The 16921-nt window shown below is 42.2% G+C and overlaps 1 protein-coding gene across 1 annotated transcript; it reads left to right on the forward strand.

The window, feature by feature from the left end:
• The first annotated feature begins 9078 nt into the window (after window positions 1-9078).
• LOC131888358 (long-chain-fatty-acid--CoA ligase 4-like) lies at window positions 9079-12241 on the forward strand. Its single transcript, XM_059237200.1, has 4 exons — window positions 9079-9627; window positions 10111-10662; window positions 10769-11403; window positions 11476-12241. The coding sequence occupies exons 1-4, from the start codon at window positions 9301-9303 to the stop codon at window positions 12137-12139; spliced, it is 2178 nt and encodes a 725-aa protein (XP_059093183.1). The 5' UTR covers window positions 9079-9300; the 3' UTR covers window positions 12140-12241.
• The last annotated feature ends 4680 nt before the right edge of the window (window positions 12242-16921 follow it).

Here is a 16921-nt window from a genome sequence, read left to right on the forward strand (position 1 = left end):
ATTTCGGATGCCTAAGGGCGTACGAGGAGTATTTCAGTGTGTGTGTGTGTGTGTGAGAGAGAGAGAGAGACTACGAGCTAGAGCCTATAAATGTGTGCGTGTGTACATAACAGAGCATGTGGGACTGAGGGGAACGGAATGAGTGTTGGCTAGCTAGATGGTTGGTTGGGTGGCTGGCTGACTGCTTTGTATTGTAGCTTAAAGAAGCCCTCTCGGAGGGACTCTAAGCAACAAATTTAGCCTCAGCGGACATGAATTCGTCGGTGGCCGGTTCAAGAGGCGACAGGACTTGGGGCTCACCAAGTGATGCACGGGGTGGTAGAAGTGCCCCGTGTCTACGTTAGATCGTCCTCCACATGATGTCGGCGTCCACCCCTAAAAAAGAAGAAGCTGGAAGGAAGTAGGAGTCCCTACCAGCTCTCGTTCTCCCTTTTCTTCTTCTTCTCCTCCTATTTCTTCGGTCCTTCGTTCGCATCATTATCATCATCATCACCAGCGTCCAAATCCTCCAGGTCCTCTTGCTCCTCTTAGTCCTCTTGCTCCTGAAGCTGAATCCTGCAGAACACCTTTGCTGCTACGATCTGAGCACTGCCTCCAAACACTCAGCCACCTACCTATCCACCTTGTTCTTCCAAGTCTTCTCCCTCTCCTTTTCTTCTTCTTCTTTTTTCCTCCTCCTCCTCTGCCTCCTCCTCCTCCTCCTCCTCCTCCACCTCCTACTCCTCCTCCACCACCTCCATTGCCTTAATCTTGAACAGTAACAACAACAACAACGTTTACAACACCAAAAGGAGCAGATCTCCTTCCACCGTCAGGCGGACGGGAGGCAGACGGGGTTGCATGTGTACCAATGTTTGGCCCTTCAAAGGGCTCTTACTCCCCCAATACTAAAGTCACTCGAACTGTACTTGCTGGTTGCGAAGCACTTGTAACGTGTCAGTGAGGAGTCAGGGAGTGACGACTAGTCTCATTTTTGTAGGCTCTCCACTTCTCTTTTGACCGAGGCTTGAATCTCGAGCTAAGCTACAAGCCTAAGAATAGTTGATACTGCTGGACGAAGGGAATGTAATGCCAGCCATCATTCCACAGGTAAATTGTGCGTTTCTCCCGAACCTGCAGACCTGTATCAGCGGCTGAAAATGATGATGTTGATGTTGATGATCATGATGATGATGAAGCTGGTGGTGGTGTGACTATGACGATGATGGTGGTTGCGAAGGGATCATAAGTGGAAAAAAGGCTAGATCTTCGATTTCACATATTCAAATTAACACTGAATTAGTAGGTGAAAGGCTCTATGAATGTGCACTTCTGTACGCGTTCAATTAAGCCTGCATCAATAGATTTATGACAAAAGACCTCATGCCCAGAAAGCACAAAAAACATGAAGAACCCTTTTAAACATTTTTCATTTGACAAGCTCATGCAAAAGCCATAGCGTTCAAATGATTATGCACACCGCTAAATCAAAGATACAGCTATAAACCGGGGGGTATCAGCATTTCTCAACATGGTCCAGTGGTCCAAAACTGCTAAGTAAAGCATTAGGTTGTTAATGGTTGGTCCTCTGGGGGCTGTGTAAAGAGACGTTAAACAAGATTGGAGAAATTATATTTAATGGGTATGATGCGATTCCAACTCATCTTTCCGCGAGACCCTGAAATTGCAGATCCTTTGCATACCACAAAAGGCTGGAGATTGACGGCTTGACATTCTGAAATCATGAGGGCCATGGATTAATGTAATGCAACGAAATATTGTGCACCTCTTACGTATATCTACAGGGCTCGAGTCTTTTAGAATGAACTCGAGTCCTGACTCGTGAGATGAGACTTTCATTTTCGCTTTTGGTTTATTTATTCTCGGTCATTAATTTGGCCTCACCTCTTTGAAGTCAACTAACTTCACACCAAGGTCCTTTCTGAATCTTACGTTATGATTGGCACTAGAAACGGTCATAATTCAGTAACAAGAACTCTTTGAGGTACGAGGTGAACACAAAAAAGAGCCAGGATAAGATTTTCAACTAGATGTGATGATCGGGTTAAGTAGTATTTTCGATTTGCCAAGATCCAAATATGCTCATGAAATGAAATGATTATGGCAAACAAGGGCCCTAAGAATTACATGTACATTACGTATTTCCCAAGAAACTTGCCACGCAATTAGCATCGCAAATTTAGGGACAAATCAGTCGCCTCTGCCCCGAATAATGCAAAATTTTCAAAACAAAGGGCCCTTTCTTTCAACGTCAGGCAGCCAAAACAAAATGGGGAAGAGGCACAGTAGATTGGTAAACAAGCTATTCTTGACATGCCATGAACGCAATTTCATTTCCGGACAATATATGACCTGGATCACTCACCAATTATACGTAAAATTTGGATCGAATTAGCCAAAAATAACTCAAACGCAATAAAATTCAAAAGAGGGGGATCGGCCCTCTATTTGGTAGAGGCTAGCTCACGAAGCGCCCTCTGAAGTCCAGAACGTACACCATATTTCGTGTAGCGTGGGAAGCCTATTGGCCATGTAAGAAACCAGACCTTCAAAGCTGATTGCCTTTGCCTAGCTTTGTTGGGGAAAACAGCTGAATACAAAGTGGCATCATCTGGTGCTAGTGTCACCTAATTGATATGTTCTAACTAGAGACCCTCAAAGAGTTTCTGTTATAACTCTCTGATTCATTTCTTATTCAAACTTTTCAAAACTAACATTAAAGCGCTTTATCACATAATTAGAGAGCGAAAATGGACATTAACAAATGTAGTCTACCTTTTGCATAGCCCCCTTACTCTGCACGAAATATGTTTTACGTTCTGCACTTCAGAGGGCGCTTTGTCATTCAGCCTCTGCCAAATAAAGGGCCGATTGGGCAAATTCCTTTTTATTGAATTATAATGCGCTTCTGTTGTTTTTGGCTCATTCTATCAAAATCTGATTTGTTATTAATGCCCCGGGTCACATAATGTCCGGAAAAGAAATTACGTTCAAGGCAAGGCAAGAGCAGTTTATTTAGCAATCTACCGCGCGTCCTCCCGTTTTCTTTGGGCCGTGTGACGTTGCAAATAAGGGCCCTTATTAAAAAAAGTGCGTTGGTAATGGTGACCATATTCTCTTTATTGAAATGGTTTAGTCTAACTTGTAACTGGGAGATTGAAAGACTAGCGTGACAACTACATTTTCTTGAGACATTACAATTCGCCCTGCAGGATCAGTACATTTATTCTGCCATTAAGTTGTCCAAAACCATAGCTTGTTACACAAATTCCAAGATGAGAGCTCCCTTTGGAAATGTTGATCTTTGTTGTCACTTCAGACCCTCATGGAGACGTATGAGTTTGAGTTCTAGTTCTAACTAAAGTACCAAAGGGTTTTTTTAGGGTCTCCAAATGACTCAAAAACCACACCAGCCAAACAATTTATTAGATTAGGTTTCTTTGGTGCAGTTGCTAAAAGCGCAGGGAAATAACGTGATAATATTCCCCTGCAATCTTAAGGCAAAATAGGCAAGATTGGCATGAAACCTCAAGGTTTGAAGACTTAATTGTTCATTTAATAATCGCTTAAGAAAGTCTGGTATCTTATCGTATTCTCTCGTTTCTATGGTTATTTGTCCACACTTAGACAATATAGAGGGCGCTTCCTCCGCTCAATGAAAAGGACTATTGTTTTGGGTCCTCAGCCCACATAGGCACTGAATTAGCATCAACGGCTGGACGAGGCAGAAATGGAAGATAGAATATTGCCAGTTTATGATTCAGTGCTTTGGCTATTTGTACCCTCAAGGACTTGAGCGTTGACTTAGGCTTGATCTTGTTTTGGCTGACCCGAGTCCTTTACTGATAAAGTCTGGTATCTTAGAGCGTATTATCTCGTTTCTATGGTTGTTTGTCCGCACCTAGACAATATAGGGGGCGCTTCCTCCGCTCAATGAAATTTGTATCCTCAAGGACTTGATTGTTGACTTAGACTTGATTTTGTTTTGCCTGACCTGTTTTACTAGACTCGAGTTCTGACTCGCTGAGTTCGACCAACAGTAAGAAAATAAAAGAACTCGCCCCAGCATTACTTTCTATCCTATGAAATACGTCTATGGAGTAAAGTCGGTAGGGCTGTTGATTTTTTCTGCTACTTTTTTACGTCGAAATCATGTTGGGGAGATTGACTAGTAGGGCATTCAAGGGCAACAAGTAGAGTTTAGCCGTTCATTCTGTTACTGCTACTGCTGGTGGTCCTGATGGTCCTGATGGGTGGAAATGTGCTTGAGATATTTTCCTCCCCCTCCACCGAGTTCTCTCACCCTCCGCTTTGAAAGGGATTGTATGTCTTGTGTACGTACGTATGTACGTACGTACTTGCTTGCTTGCTTGCTTACTTACTTACTTCGGTAGTGGACAGTGCACAATGGCACCTCTTCATGCATGGTTGTATTGCACAATGCGTCGTGGGAGCGAAAGAGAAGTCCGTCCATCCGTCCGTCCGTGCGTCCGTCCGTCCGTCGGTCCGTTCGGTCCGTCGGTCCAACAGTCCGTCCCTAGCTCGATGGTTGGTGAACGTGTTAGGTGGGACAAGATGCGGATGGGAATCGTGAGCGAAGCAAGTCTCCTGCACCACCATCACCGCCTTCCTTCTTTTGTCTGACCAAAGTGAAACAGGGAGTGGGAAAAATGACGAGCATGGCTTCACCGTCTATCGAATAAAAATCGCTCTCACAAAAATGCGACCATCACTTTTTTGTGACATGGGCTCACAAGGCTTTTGAAAAAGCCTCTAGAGGTGCAGGCTTAGGTCCTCCGCCACTTCGATAGGGTATGTGTGTAACCGTTGGATTTATCGTGATTTGTAATGTTGTAAAGAACAGGGGGATCCTTTCTCGCCTGCACCAGATCAATTCAAAGAGGTTGGACTGCGTGGGAACATGGATCATCTGCTCGAACGATGCGACCCACAACGAGGGTGTTCGTAGAGCAAATTTCATTGCCAACTGTTGTTCCTAAAGAAAATGATTGGAGAAAAATGGGTCATCCTTAAAAAGCCAGGATTCTAATGAAGTCTTAATTCTATGGAGAAGAAAAAAGAAGTCGACAAAAATCTTTTTTAACCTCTCTCGACAGATACAAAACTCGAACTGAAGTTGTTTAAATGAAATAGCCGTAAGAATTTCAAAAATTATAACACCCAATAGAAAGTCACCTTAAAAGCAAAAAATCGCCATTTTCATATTGCTTATATTAGCCAAGAAGTAAAAGGCTAGGCGGTATCACGTTTGCATGATTTTTACGTGGCTTTGGGCCAAGATCAGTAAATGTTTTGAGACTTTGTAGATTGTCAAACATGATGCTTGTCAATGTATTGTATATTTTCCAACTCAACAGCTCGCCAAGGTAACGTTAAAAGTTGTCCTAGAAGCCGGAATGTTTTTACAAAGATGGCGTTTTTTTTAGAGCATTTGATTTGATGAAACAGATGGTTCCTAGTGTGAATCTAATGTCTGAAGTTCGCAATGTTAAGAAAAAGAGCTATAGCAATTGGTCCCTGGTCCATTGTGGAATATATCGATACTGTACCAATATGAATCACAAGATGGGTATCCCAATGTAAAGATATTCACGCTCAGTCATCACTCATCAGGAGGTCTGTCCAAAAATTGCAAATACATTATCTTTCACTTATTCCAGCCCTTTTGCTGTATTTGGCCTTTTTCACAATTTTGGCTCAAAAATTGAGTCTTGCCCATTTCTTGTACCGTTGCCATCCCCATTGCCATCCATAGACGTGACTTAAGATAAGATAATTTTACTTTTTGAGAAAGTTTGCTCCACTCTAGCTATCATTGAATGCGTTCTAGAAGTGAGAGGCAAGCTAAAATTCCGAAGTTTAGGAATAATTTACCCAAAAAGTTGCCAAAAAGCAAAAAAGGCTCCCTAGAAATTTGAATTCAGTAGCTATGGCCAGGCTTCAAAGAAAGTTGATTTCAGGCATATCGCATGTTTAAGTCCAAAGATAGTATTATGATGCTAGATCTGTACTAGTCGATTGTCCAAGCACATCTTGAATATGCTTTACCCTTTTGGTTTCCAATGAGTTGAGCAGGTTTGTAAAAGATCGAAGTCAAGAGATATTTCACCAGGAACATAGAAGGTATAAGAGAGCTCTCGTATTGGGAGCGGCTAAACAAGTTGGGATTGTACAGTACTCAGACAAGACGCGAAAGGTATCTGATACAGTACATTTTCAAAACCATTCATAAGCTTTGTTCCAACCCAGGTTTTAGGGTCAATTCTACTGACCGTAAAGACTTAACGTGTGTTTTTAAGAGCACCTTCAAGCCCTTGAGAATCCAGGCTGGGGAAAAAAATTTTTTCAAGGGTTTTGAACCAATACTTTATCAATACCATTTTTTGCAACCATGGATCACTGCGGCTCTACCAACCTCCAGCTTAATATCTCAAGGTTTAGGGTAGTTAGGATTCTTTGGATTAATACTGAAAGTAGTGTCAATTCGAAGTACTTAGTTCGTAGCCACATATTGATTTCCAGTGAAATGTTTACTTTTCATTATTTTCATCAGCAAGCAAAATGATTTATTCTAGTTGCTTCGCAATTTAAAGGAACATTCAGCCAAATTTCTTAATATACCCAGACTTTTGGACTTTGACACATAAAAATATTGTTTATTACAGATTGACAAGAAAAGCTTAGGGCACTTTCTTCCTCTACATCTAACCTCAGAATTTGAAACTTGTGACAACTTTCATTGGGCGTTTCTGATTGGTCTAAAAGATTGCTTACACTTTTTGTCTTAAAACAGTTCAAAATAATTTCTTGGCGGCCAAGCCGACCTCCAAAAGATTGAAGCATGGCAAGGCTCCATGAGGCGAACAAGAGCTGTCCCGCCATTGAGAAGGTTCTTTCTGACCTCAAGGTCACAAAGAGCACAGTCTCTTGCACTATTAACCAGTACAGAAAGAGACAAAACAAATAAAAAATGGCCGATGTCAGTCTGGACCCGCAGCCTTGTTGAAGCAACAAGCAAGAAGATGAAGCAAAATGGAAAGAGGTCAAAGAGGCAGATGGCCTCTGAGGCCGGAGTGAATCATGAGAGCATGAGGAAACTTATGAGGGCCTACCACTTGCAAAAGAGGCAGCTTCTGAATAAATTCTATGTGGGGATTTACTATAGAAACTGGATGCGATTTTGAACTTCAAATCCGCACTTATCAATGTGTTATGTTCTGGCCTTATGCCGTTACAGTTTTCGTCGACACGTCATTTCTATAAACTGGTGATCCTTTGCCGTCACCAATATAAGTATAGCTAGAGAGGCTGTAGGCAAAGATACGCAAAATTGTGTATACGCCATCAAATTCTACAGATCTGATTGGCTGCCAATTGTCAAAGAACATGGATTTTGTTTGGAAACCTTCCCAACAGGAAGTCAGTTGCTTCCAAAAAGATCTCACACGTTTGTATTGCATTAGAAGGTAAAGTTTTGAATGGTTTGTAACAAATTTGATCCAACATGGGTTTAAGTAACTTTTTCCTCAAGATCAGAGTGTCATTTGTCATTAGAACTTCATTAGTGTGATATTTCCCAATAAAATATAGTTGTACCACTTATCTCTGGCATGCAGCCATTATCAAGTTGGACTGAAGCGCTGCAAAAGAAAGAGTACAACCAAATGTAACAAATCAAATTGTAAAGTATCAAGCAACTTATTTCTTGAGAGATCCAGCAAGTTCACTTGTGTTAATGTTAATCTGAATAATCTTATGAGATACTTTAGCAATTTAATCTTATGAAGAAATGGGTTCAGAAAGGACTAAGAAAGTAACTAAAATATTGGAAACAGTCTAAAATGTTGTATCCATGAATCAGCTTGTCTTCAATTAAAATTTGGGAGTGTCCTTGAACAAAGTATTTAATGATTGCTTGTCAGGATAGTAGTCTTTCTTTTACAATTCATCAATTCAAAATCTGTTTGGAAACTTTTTAGTTCTTCTGATTGTTTACATTTTGGAAGTGGAGCCACTTGCCAAACCTCGCGCAGCTCTGCATCCAGGGTCTCTAGGTATGACTTGCACCGGGCTTGGACTGAATTTGTCATTCAATTCAGTTTGCTGGCTTGTTGAAGCAAATATTATTCTGATATTGAACCAAGAAATCAGTGCAGTGACAACATTGCCTGTTGCAAAAATGACATATATCCTCACTCGATACTTGAAAATTGAAGGAGAGTGCGAGTGCGAGTTGGCTACAATGTTTGTCTAAATCTTAATTCTCCCTCCTCACAATGGTCGAACTCAGTATTGCCGGAGTACAATTTTTGTTGAATTTCCTTTACTTTACATGGCCTAAGGACGAACTTCTAGAAACATGGATTGTAAACGAGCTTCCCGCCAAATCGGCCTGCTGTTGGTCGAAACAACTCTGAGTTACTTTTCGAATTAGATTAATAAGATAAGAAATGTAGATCTCTTCAATTAAAGGCGGGTGGGTCATTTTAATATTACTTTCTTGTTAAGGGGTTGGTTTCAAAGTTGTGTTGTCCAAAGCTTATGTAGCTGACCAAGAGTAGGCCGACAATTCAAATTTTATGTAGTGTTTTCTAAATAACTTTGGACATTTCTCCTGAGTTCCCTAAGCACAATCTATTCCAATCAATTAAAAAAGATTTTACGGTCGTATCAAGTGCTTAATTGGAATAAAATGAACGGTTTAGGAGATAGGACATTTTTGCTTCGGTTCGCGGTCCATATCGCTAGAAGTCCGTCCGTGGCTTATGCAACGTTTTGTTCAGTTTTAGGCCATTTTTTCAGTGGCAAAGCTAATGTTTGTATGCGCATTTGTATTGCTGGCTAGGCAACTGGCGCTAGGGCACTAACCTTCCTTTCAGCTTGGAGCCCTAAACCTTGTGTAAACGTTAAACACAGTTTTAAACCGAGTACATGAAACTTAGTGTTGCCATTTTGTTGCGCCGCGGCCTAGGCGCCCCAGGCTCTTTCAAGCGAAAGGCTAGGTTAGGTCAGGTCAGGTTAGGTCAGGAATGATCTCAAAATGGCAGCACTGACTTTCTGGATGTTTACAGTTGATGTGCTGATGAGTCGCTTATGCACTCGGTTTAGAAACTCCGTGTAAAGGCCATATAAACCCTGAGCCTTCAGTGCTTAGTGCTGCATGAACGTTTGGAATCACGAACGACGCAGAAAGTGGTAACGATATAGCTTAGGATTTCTTAGGACGTGAGACGTGGGACGTTGGGGCCAACTCATCCCGACCAGGTAGAGCTGAATTAAATGATGGCAACCCAAGGCGTGGCACCAATGGAGGGGAGGGACGAGAAGGCCCCGAAGGGCTGGCTCGATAAATGCAAGTACGCCCTACTCAAACTGGTGGTGGTCATGATCTACGTGGTGAGCCACTTGTACGACTACGCCTTCTACCCAGTGTATTTCTTCTACTACCATCCGTGGCGGGTGCGGCGTTACCAGAAGTCCACGCACGCCCGCCGGGAAGACCTGGAGCGCGAGGCCGTCATCTTCCACAGCCTCACCGAGCCCACCCAAGTCAACCAAGAGATGCTGGATCACGGACTCCAAACCATGGAGCAAGTCTTTAACCACGTAAGATCATGATGCAGCATGCCTAGATGAGAAAAAAGATGGCCGCAACATGTCGGGGGGTCCAGTGGGCAGTGGGCAGTGGGCAGTGGGCAATTGGCAGCTAGCTGTCTTGAAGGCCTTGAAGGCCTTGAAGGCCTTGAAGGCCTTGAAGGCCTTGAAGGCCTGGTCACCACTGAAGACACATTGGCTCGTCGGCTGGCGAGCTGTACTCACTATCCATCCCAAGATTTGTGCAATTTGGGTTCTGGCCACCGAGCTGCCGCAGGCTTGCGCCGCTGCCTGGGCGCCCCCAGGCCCTGGCAGCCGAAAGGTTAGGTTTGGTTTGGTTAGATCAGGTTAGGTTAGGTCTTAAATATCACAATGATTACAAAAAGAAGACACTGTGCACCAATATTGGGATGGATAACGGTTACACTGGCGTGCGCGGTCAAACTCATAGCTTCTTACTCCAAGTGTAGCGTTCTCGTTCTTTCTGTTCCGTAGATTTCGAAAAAATACGGATCTCAGGATTGTCTGGGTACCCGGCAAATCTTGGGCGAAGAGGAAGAGCCCCAGCCCAATGGCAAGACCTTTGTGAAGTATGTCCTCGGCCGATATGAGTGGCGATCGTTCAATCAGGTGGAGGAGGAGGTTCGACGGGTGGCCGATGGATTGCGAGCGCAAGGCTTACACCATGGCACACGCGTTGCCATTTTGTGCGAGACACGGGCCGAATGGATGATAATGGCCAATGCTTGCTTCCAAAATAACGCCACGGTGGTCACACTGTATACGAATTTGGGGAATGATGGAGTCATTCACGCCATCAACGAAACCGAAGCCGCTGCTGTGGTTTGTTCCCAAGATACTGTTTCGAAGATCCAAGAGATCCTGCCCAAATGCCCTCACCTTCAAACGGTCATTCTGATGAAGGCTCTGGCCCCCAAGTCCATGCATAACGTCAAACTTGGTGCCTGTAAAGTGGTCCGATATCACGAGTTGGTTCAGGGAGTCCCGTCCGACCATGTTCCACCTCGTAAGCCCCCTCAAGCCAATGTAAGGAGTTGTTCGCCAGCCACCTGGTTCTACTTGGGTTTGCTAGGCTATCAGAATCTGTCTGTGCTTCGACCATTTTGACCAAATGACTGTTTATTACCTCTAGGATTGCGCCATCATCATGTACACAAGTGGATCCACGGGCAATCCCAAAGGTGTAATGTTAAGCCACAAAAATCTCCTAAGTTCTATGACGGCCTTGATCAATATCGCTCAATTTCGTCCGGGAGACCGTTACATCGCTTATCTGCCATTGGCCCACGTATTGGAACTCTTGGCCGAAACCTCGTGTCTGATGTACGGGATCAAAATTGGCTACAGCTCCGCTGCCACGCTCACCAACAAAAGCACCAAAGTGAAGGCCGGTTGCAAGGGTGATGCTAATGTTTTGCGACCCACATTGATGTGCTCTGTCCCTATGGTCTTGGAGCGCATTTACAAGAGCATCGTGGACACTATGAAACGTCAAGGCTGGGCGGCCGAAGAGCTCTTTGAATACTTGATGCAGTATAAGATGAAATGGGAAGACCGTGGCTTTGATACTCCGCTCCTCAACAAGACCTTGTTCCGTAAGATTCGTTATTTCCTGGGGGGGCGAGTCCGCTTGATGCTCTCTGGGGGAGCGCCTTTGTCCTCAGACACGCATAATCTGACCAGAACTTGTATTTGTGTCCCTCTAATGCAAGGCTATGGTCTGACGGAGACGACGGCTTGTGCTACTGTGACCAATCCTAAAGATCGGTAAGTGATTGATTTGCCTGCCAACAAATGCGGGCCTAGGGCCGATACTCAATGAAACATTATTGTTTTCAGAACTACGGGGCGCGTTGGAGCACCATTAATGGGCATTAAGATTAAACTGGTCAATTGGGACGAGGGAAACTACCTGATCAGCGATGAGCCTCATCCAAGAGGAGAGATCCATGTTGGTGGAGATAATGTGGCTTTGGGATATTTCAAAATGGAGGAAAAAACGAACGAAGACTTTTACGAGAAGAACGGCGTAAGGTGGTTTAAGACGGGAGACATAGGAGAGGTCCATGCTGATGGAGTTCTGAAGATCATTGATCGAAAAAAGGATCTCATTAAGTTGCAACATGGCGAGTATGTTTCTTATGGCAAGGTGGAAAGCGTCTTAAAAACATGTCCTATTGTTGAAAACATCTGCTTGGTCGGAGACTCTTCCAAAGACTACGTTATTGCTGTGGTCCTTCCGGATAAAACTAAGTTGAACAGCATCACTCCTAAATCCTTGCCAGAATGCGTTCAAGATGAGAAGGTTTTGGCACAAATTCTCAAGGAGATCCAAACATTCGGCAAATCCAATGATCTGAATAAAGTTGAATTACCCGCCAAAATCGTTTTGGCCCAAGATGAGTGGACCCCAGAATCAGGAATGGTTACTGCGGCCTTCAAAATTCGGAGACGTCAAATTACCCAAAAATACGAAAAGGAAATTTCAAAGATATATAAATGATATGTTATTTATTGAATTCTTTCCAAAGTTTGAACGTCCAAATAACTTCCTCTTTTGAAATCAGCGGTATTTGTTACGAAAAATACACGAGACGTGACGAAATGGCTCGTTTGTCGTCAATCCACACTTCCTAGACCTATTGGAAGGACTAATACGTCCACTCATATTTCTTTTCATTAAGCGGTGGAAGCGGCCTCTGCTTCCTCCACAAATGCAGAAACGAGAATATACGCTCTAAGATGTTCATACCTTATCAAGAGATTATTACATGAACAATTTATTGCCAAGTACTGTGACACAATGAATAAGTCATCATCTTTTCTGGAAGACGGTTCAAATTTGCTCAAATGCCAAGACTTCTAGTTGCTACTTTCGTTGTTAAAACAACACAAGGACCAACATTGATGACAAAGGCATCATTAAAAGTAGCTCTGATTAATATATGAATCCACTGTAAACCTATTAGAAGGTAACATTTTTGAAAGCGCTATTAATAGGTATTGGGAGTTTCTTTAGCAAAGTTTTCAATTGAAATTTCCTAAAAATCTATCGAGCAGACACTGAGATGTTATTATCCTTGAAATCAATTTTGCATCAAATCTGACCGTAAAATGCTCTGGTTATACCTTATAGAAATTGCAAGAAATATGATATGCTTTTTCAATGTCCCAAACCTAAATCAAAATGTTTCACTTTCCAAAGCATGCAAAAAAGAGCTTAAAATAGTTTATAATTTCAATTAAAACTTACTTGATCAAATCAATTTACTACTATGATGTCATAATCGGTAACCACGGGTTCCATTGATTTTGATCTTGAAGTTTGAGAACTTGTTATTGACATTTAATGAAAAAATATTTGCTACGTAGAAAACAATCATCGCAAAAAGTGACAAATTTGAAAGTTAAACTGTCTGATATATCTTTGTAATATTTCAAGTACATGATTGGCTAGTATAGCTTTCCATGTTTAACAAAATGGATCTGTAAATTTATATCTTGAATAAGTTTTAATTGCCAACATTTACTGTTTACGGATTTTAATGAAATTTTTACGACCATGAAAGAACATCCTTTATTTAGTCGATGAAAAAAACCTCAAAACAAAAGGGTTGTTTGGAACACTCGCTCTTGACTCGCTGTGGTCTGTAAGCAAGGCAATCATTTCATTGATCCCTTTGATGGTTTTGCGAGTGAATATGACTTTCACCTCTTAGTGGACTTCACGTGGTAAGAGATGGGTGGGGCGTGCTCTGCCGTAGAGGGTGCAAATGGGATCAAACTATCAGCCAGATAGTTCATTTTAACGACAAACCAACCACCCTGGCCGGCCAATGTCGACCAATATTTCAGTTAGAAAAGGGTTTTACTTGAAATGTTTTGGCAGATCTGAGGCGCAAATTCATTCATTGTGAACCCCTGTACATGTTAGAACTCGGGGGATCAAAGCCCAATCCTTGCCCTATCAAGGAAAATGCAAGATTGTATTGTTGACCCAAGTGAACAAAAATCCAAGCTTCAATGCTCCTTTCTTCTTTAATTCGACCAGCCATAGGAAGCAATCCTCTTTGTCATATGTTGAACCTGGCAAAAGCTGCCAGTGCAATGGAAAGAACAATAATTCTGAGAGAATGTGATAACAACCACTGTTGATAGAAGATTGCCGACATCTGGTTTTGATGCCCCTAAACAGTCACTCCTCACCGTCCATGGATGTGGAGTCCGTACATTAGGAACATAATCCATCTCATTATTTCTGGTTGATGAAGACTAACCACAATCGCTTCATTTATTGTATTGATTTTTGATACTGTAACTCGAAAACATATATTTGGCCAATGTTTGTCACCTTATTTTGTGCTCAAATTTCTTGGTATTAAATAATCTTGCTGTAGATATGAAGGGGCAAGATCTAATTGACCTCGCTCACTCACAGTTTTTTTTGGATAACTCTCCTACTCCACCCATGGCTGGTAGTTGTATAATTAAAATAGTGGAAGATCAATTTGCTCTCATTATTGATGGGTTCCCCAACTTAAATATTTCGCGTTTTCACGAGCTTTCAGCAACATCACATGGAATGAAGCGCTAACCTCCACCTCCAGACCTTCCATTTTTGCCCAAATACGCCACTTATCTCAAGAAAAACTTACAGCAGCAAAAATCAAGTTTGAAAAGTGGGAAAATAAGGCATTTTTGGTATCTTCAAGCCTATTAATGGGAGTTGTCTGTTCATATGGTTATACGGTTATACCCTTTTACAAGAGTGTCATTAATTGAACCTAACGAAAGAAAGCTGCGTTTGATATTTTGGTTTCAAATTATATTTTATTTAGCGGTACAAGCCTTCTGCGGCAAAAGTCGAGACTCGCACGAGTCCGACTTTTGCCAGACTCGCCCCAGCTTTGTCACTTACATTTTCGAACATTGTTTTGGTGGCAAACAATGGTAGGGTTACAAATCACATTTATGCTAAAATTGGATCATCTGCAGTATTGCGCTATTGTATGAATTCAACAGTTCCTCTTAATGAAAGCTTGGGGTTCAAGGTCATGCATATTTGTGAGCGGAGACAAAGATTGTCAGACACGACCAGACTTTCTTTGCACCCAGTATTTCTCCTAAATTTCGCTGAAAAATTTCGCAAAAAAACTTCAATTTCATTAAAAAGTTTTTTTAGCTCCACTGTCAAAATAGTTTAAATGAATAAGCTGAATGAATGGCAATTCCCATAGTTAAATCTTTGGAAAAGTCAGTTAAGAGGCTAGACAATGTTTGGACTTGGTCTTGGCAGGGAAGGATCCTTCCGTAGTCAATAAGCCCTTTATCATTGAGGCTTTAACAGCTTGGATCAATGAAACCAGGGTGCTTCTTGAAGAATAGGCTCATCCAGTAGTTGAGAAGTCGACTGATTTGAGGTTGAAGTAATATCTCCTCTTGAAATAGAGCAAAATAACATAGTTTTTGACAAAACAGTCTGTCCTATTTACCGGCAGCAGCCTTGTCCTGAAGAAGGAAAAGGCTGTCAGTTTGACCACCCTAAATGGTGTCAAAAACTTCTCAAGTTTGGCCTTGAGAAGTGCAATAGGAAGGACAATAGGAAGAAGGGATGTTCAAAGGTAGATTGTCCTTTTTTTCACCCATACATGTGCCGTCAGTCCATGAGATTTAAGACGTGCTTTATAGTACGTAAATACGGTGTGCCTCCTTCCAGGTAGAAGGGACGCAAAGAAAGGTGAGAAATAGGATAGCTCAGTTTCGTAGTTTTAGAGCTGACCCTATTCCTAAACCTAATCCCACCCCACCCCACCCCCCTTCCTTAACCCATGTAGCGTCCGCCCACCCTCTCTCCCGATTCCCTCCTCTTCCCTTACATATCCAATCCATCCCTATTCCTATAAAAATCCTCCTTCCTAATATTCCTTGTCCCATCCCTATTCCCAAAATACGTTCCTATTCAATTGTAGCTGCCCAACCCATTCCTCAAACCCAACCATCCCCATTACCTTATGCTTTGCCTCCAGTAGAACGTAGTTTTGTTGATAAGCGGGATTTTTTACGGTTGGAGAGGATGGTCCAAGATCTTGTGAACTTGGTCCGTCAAAAGAGAGGCCCGTAAAGGGGCTATATTTGAACGTGCATTGTCTGATTTCTAAAAGAGACAGCACAAAAGTTAGGATCTTAGAAGAACTAGCCATTGAGAGAGAGAGATTTTATTCATCTCTATAACTGAAACCTGGCTTCGGCCAGTGGTCTTAGATGAAGAACTAACCATAGTTGGTTTCAACTTAGTTCGTTGTGATAGGATACGCCCTGATAATCCCATATTCCCACATGGGAGAGAATGACTATATGTTAGGAATGATTTGCACATTAATCAGGTACAAATGTCGAATGGAGAAGTAGAGGTCTTAGTTTGTCATTTTCAAGGTCTTGATCTGTCTATTGTAACAACGTATATGCCCCCATCTTGTTCAGTAAGCTCTTTTATGTCAGCTCTCCAATTCACTGGAAATGAGTTGGATCAGGCAGTTTGCTAAAAGGTTTTCTTTGTGGGGGGACTTTAATTTTCTGGCTAGCGTTGTAGAGTGGGAGGTTAGTCCTGATGGGTGTATTCCCATTTCGAAATCGACATCTCAGTAGTTCGAAAAGCTGGAAGAATTAGCGATCTTGCGCAATTTCTCCCAGCACGTTGGTGTAGCCACTAGAGAGAATAGCGTTCTCGACTTGGTCTTTTCCAATGACCCTGATGTGATCCAGTATGTCCATGCACGGACTTCTAGAGATATGGACTGCAAACGGAAGCAAAAATATCCTAGCTCCTAAACCGCTCATCTTATTCCAAATAAGCACATCATACGACCACAAGATCTTGTTGAATAGATGAACTCAGCCAAGTTTGAGCCTAAACCTATGCTTAGGAAACTCAGGAGACATGTTCAAAGTTATGTAGTAAACACTACATAAAATTTGAATTTCCGGCCTGCTCTTGGTCAGCTACATAAGCGTTTGACAACATAACTTTGAAACGATCGACTTTGCATGTAAACGATATAAAATGATCTACCGTTAATTGAAGAGATCTGCGTTTCTTATTTTATTACTTTAATTCGAAAAGTGGCTCAGAGTGGCTATGACCAAGAGCGGGCCGATTTGCCGGGAAGCTCGTTCGCAGTCCACATTTCTAGAAGTCTGTGGTCCATTTGACACCTAGTAATCTGTCAGATCATCATGTTCTTGAGATAGGGTCGACCATGACTCAAAAGCCGGCATGCTCTAGAGT

The sequence above is a fragment of the Tigriopus californicus genome, chromosome 10, assembly GCF_007210705.1.
Source record: "Tigriopus californicus strain San Diego chromosome 10, Tcal_SD_v2.1, whole genome shotgun sequence".
Classification (NCBI taxonomy): domain Eukaryota; kingdom Metazoa; phylum Arthropoda; class Copepoda; order Harpacticoida; family Harpacticidae; genus Tigriopus; species Tigriopus californicus.

Excerpts from the sequence above, each read along its gene's own strand:
- LOC131888358 (XM_059237200.1), top strand. The coding sequence starts at position 9,301 with ATGATGGCAACCCAAGGCGTGGCACCAATGGAGGGGAGGGACGAGAAG. Across the intron at positions 9,628-10,110 it reads TGGAGCAAGTCTTTAACCAC|ATTTCGAAAAAATACGGATC; the intron begins GTAAGATCATGA and ends TCTGTTCCGTAG. Across the intron at positions 10,663-10,768 it reads GTAAGCCCCCTCAAGCCAAT|GATTGCGCCATCATCATGTA; the intron begins GTAAGGAGTTGT and ends TATTACCTCTAG.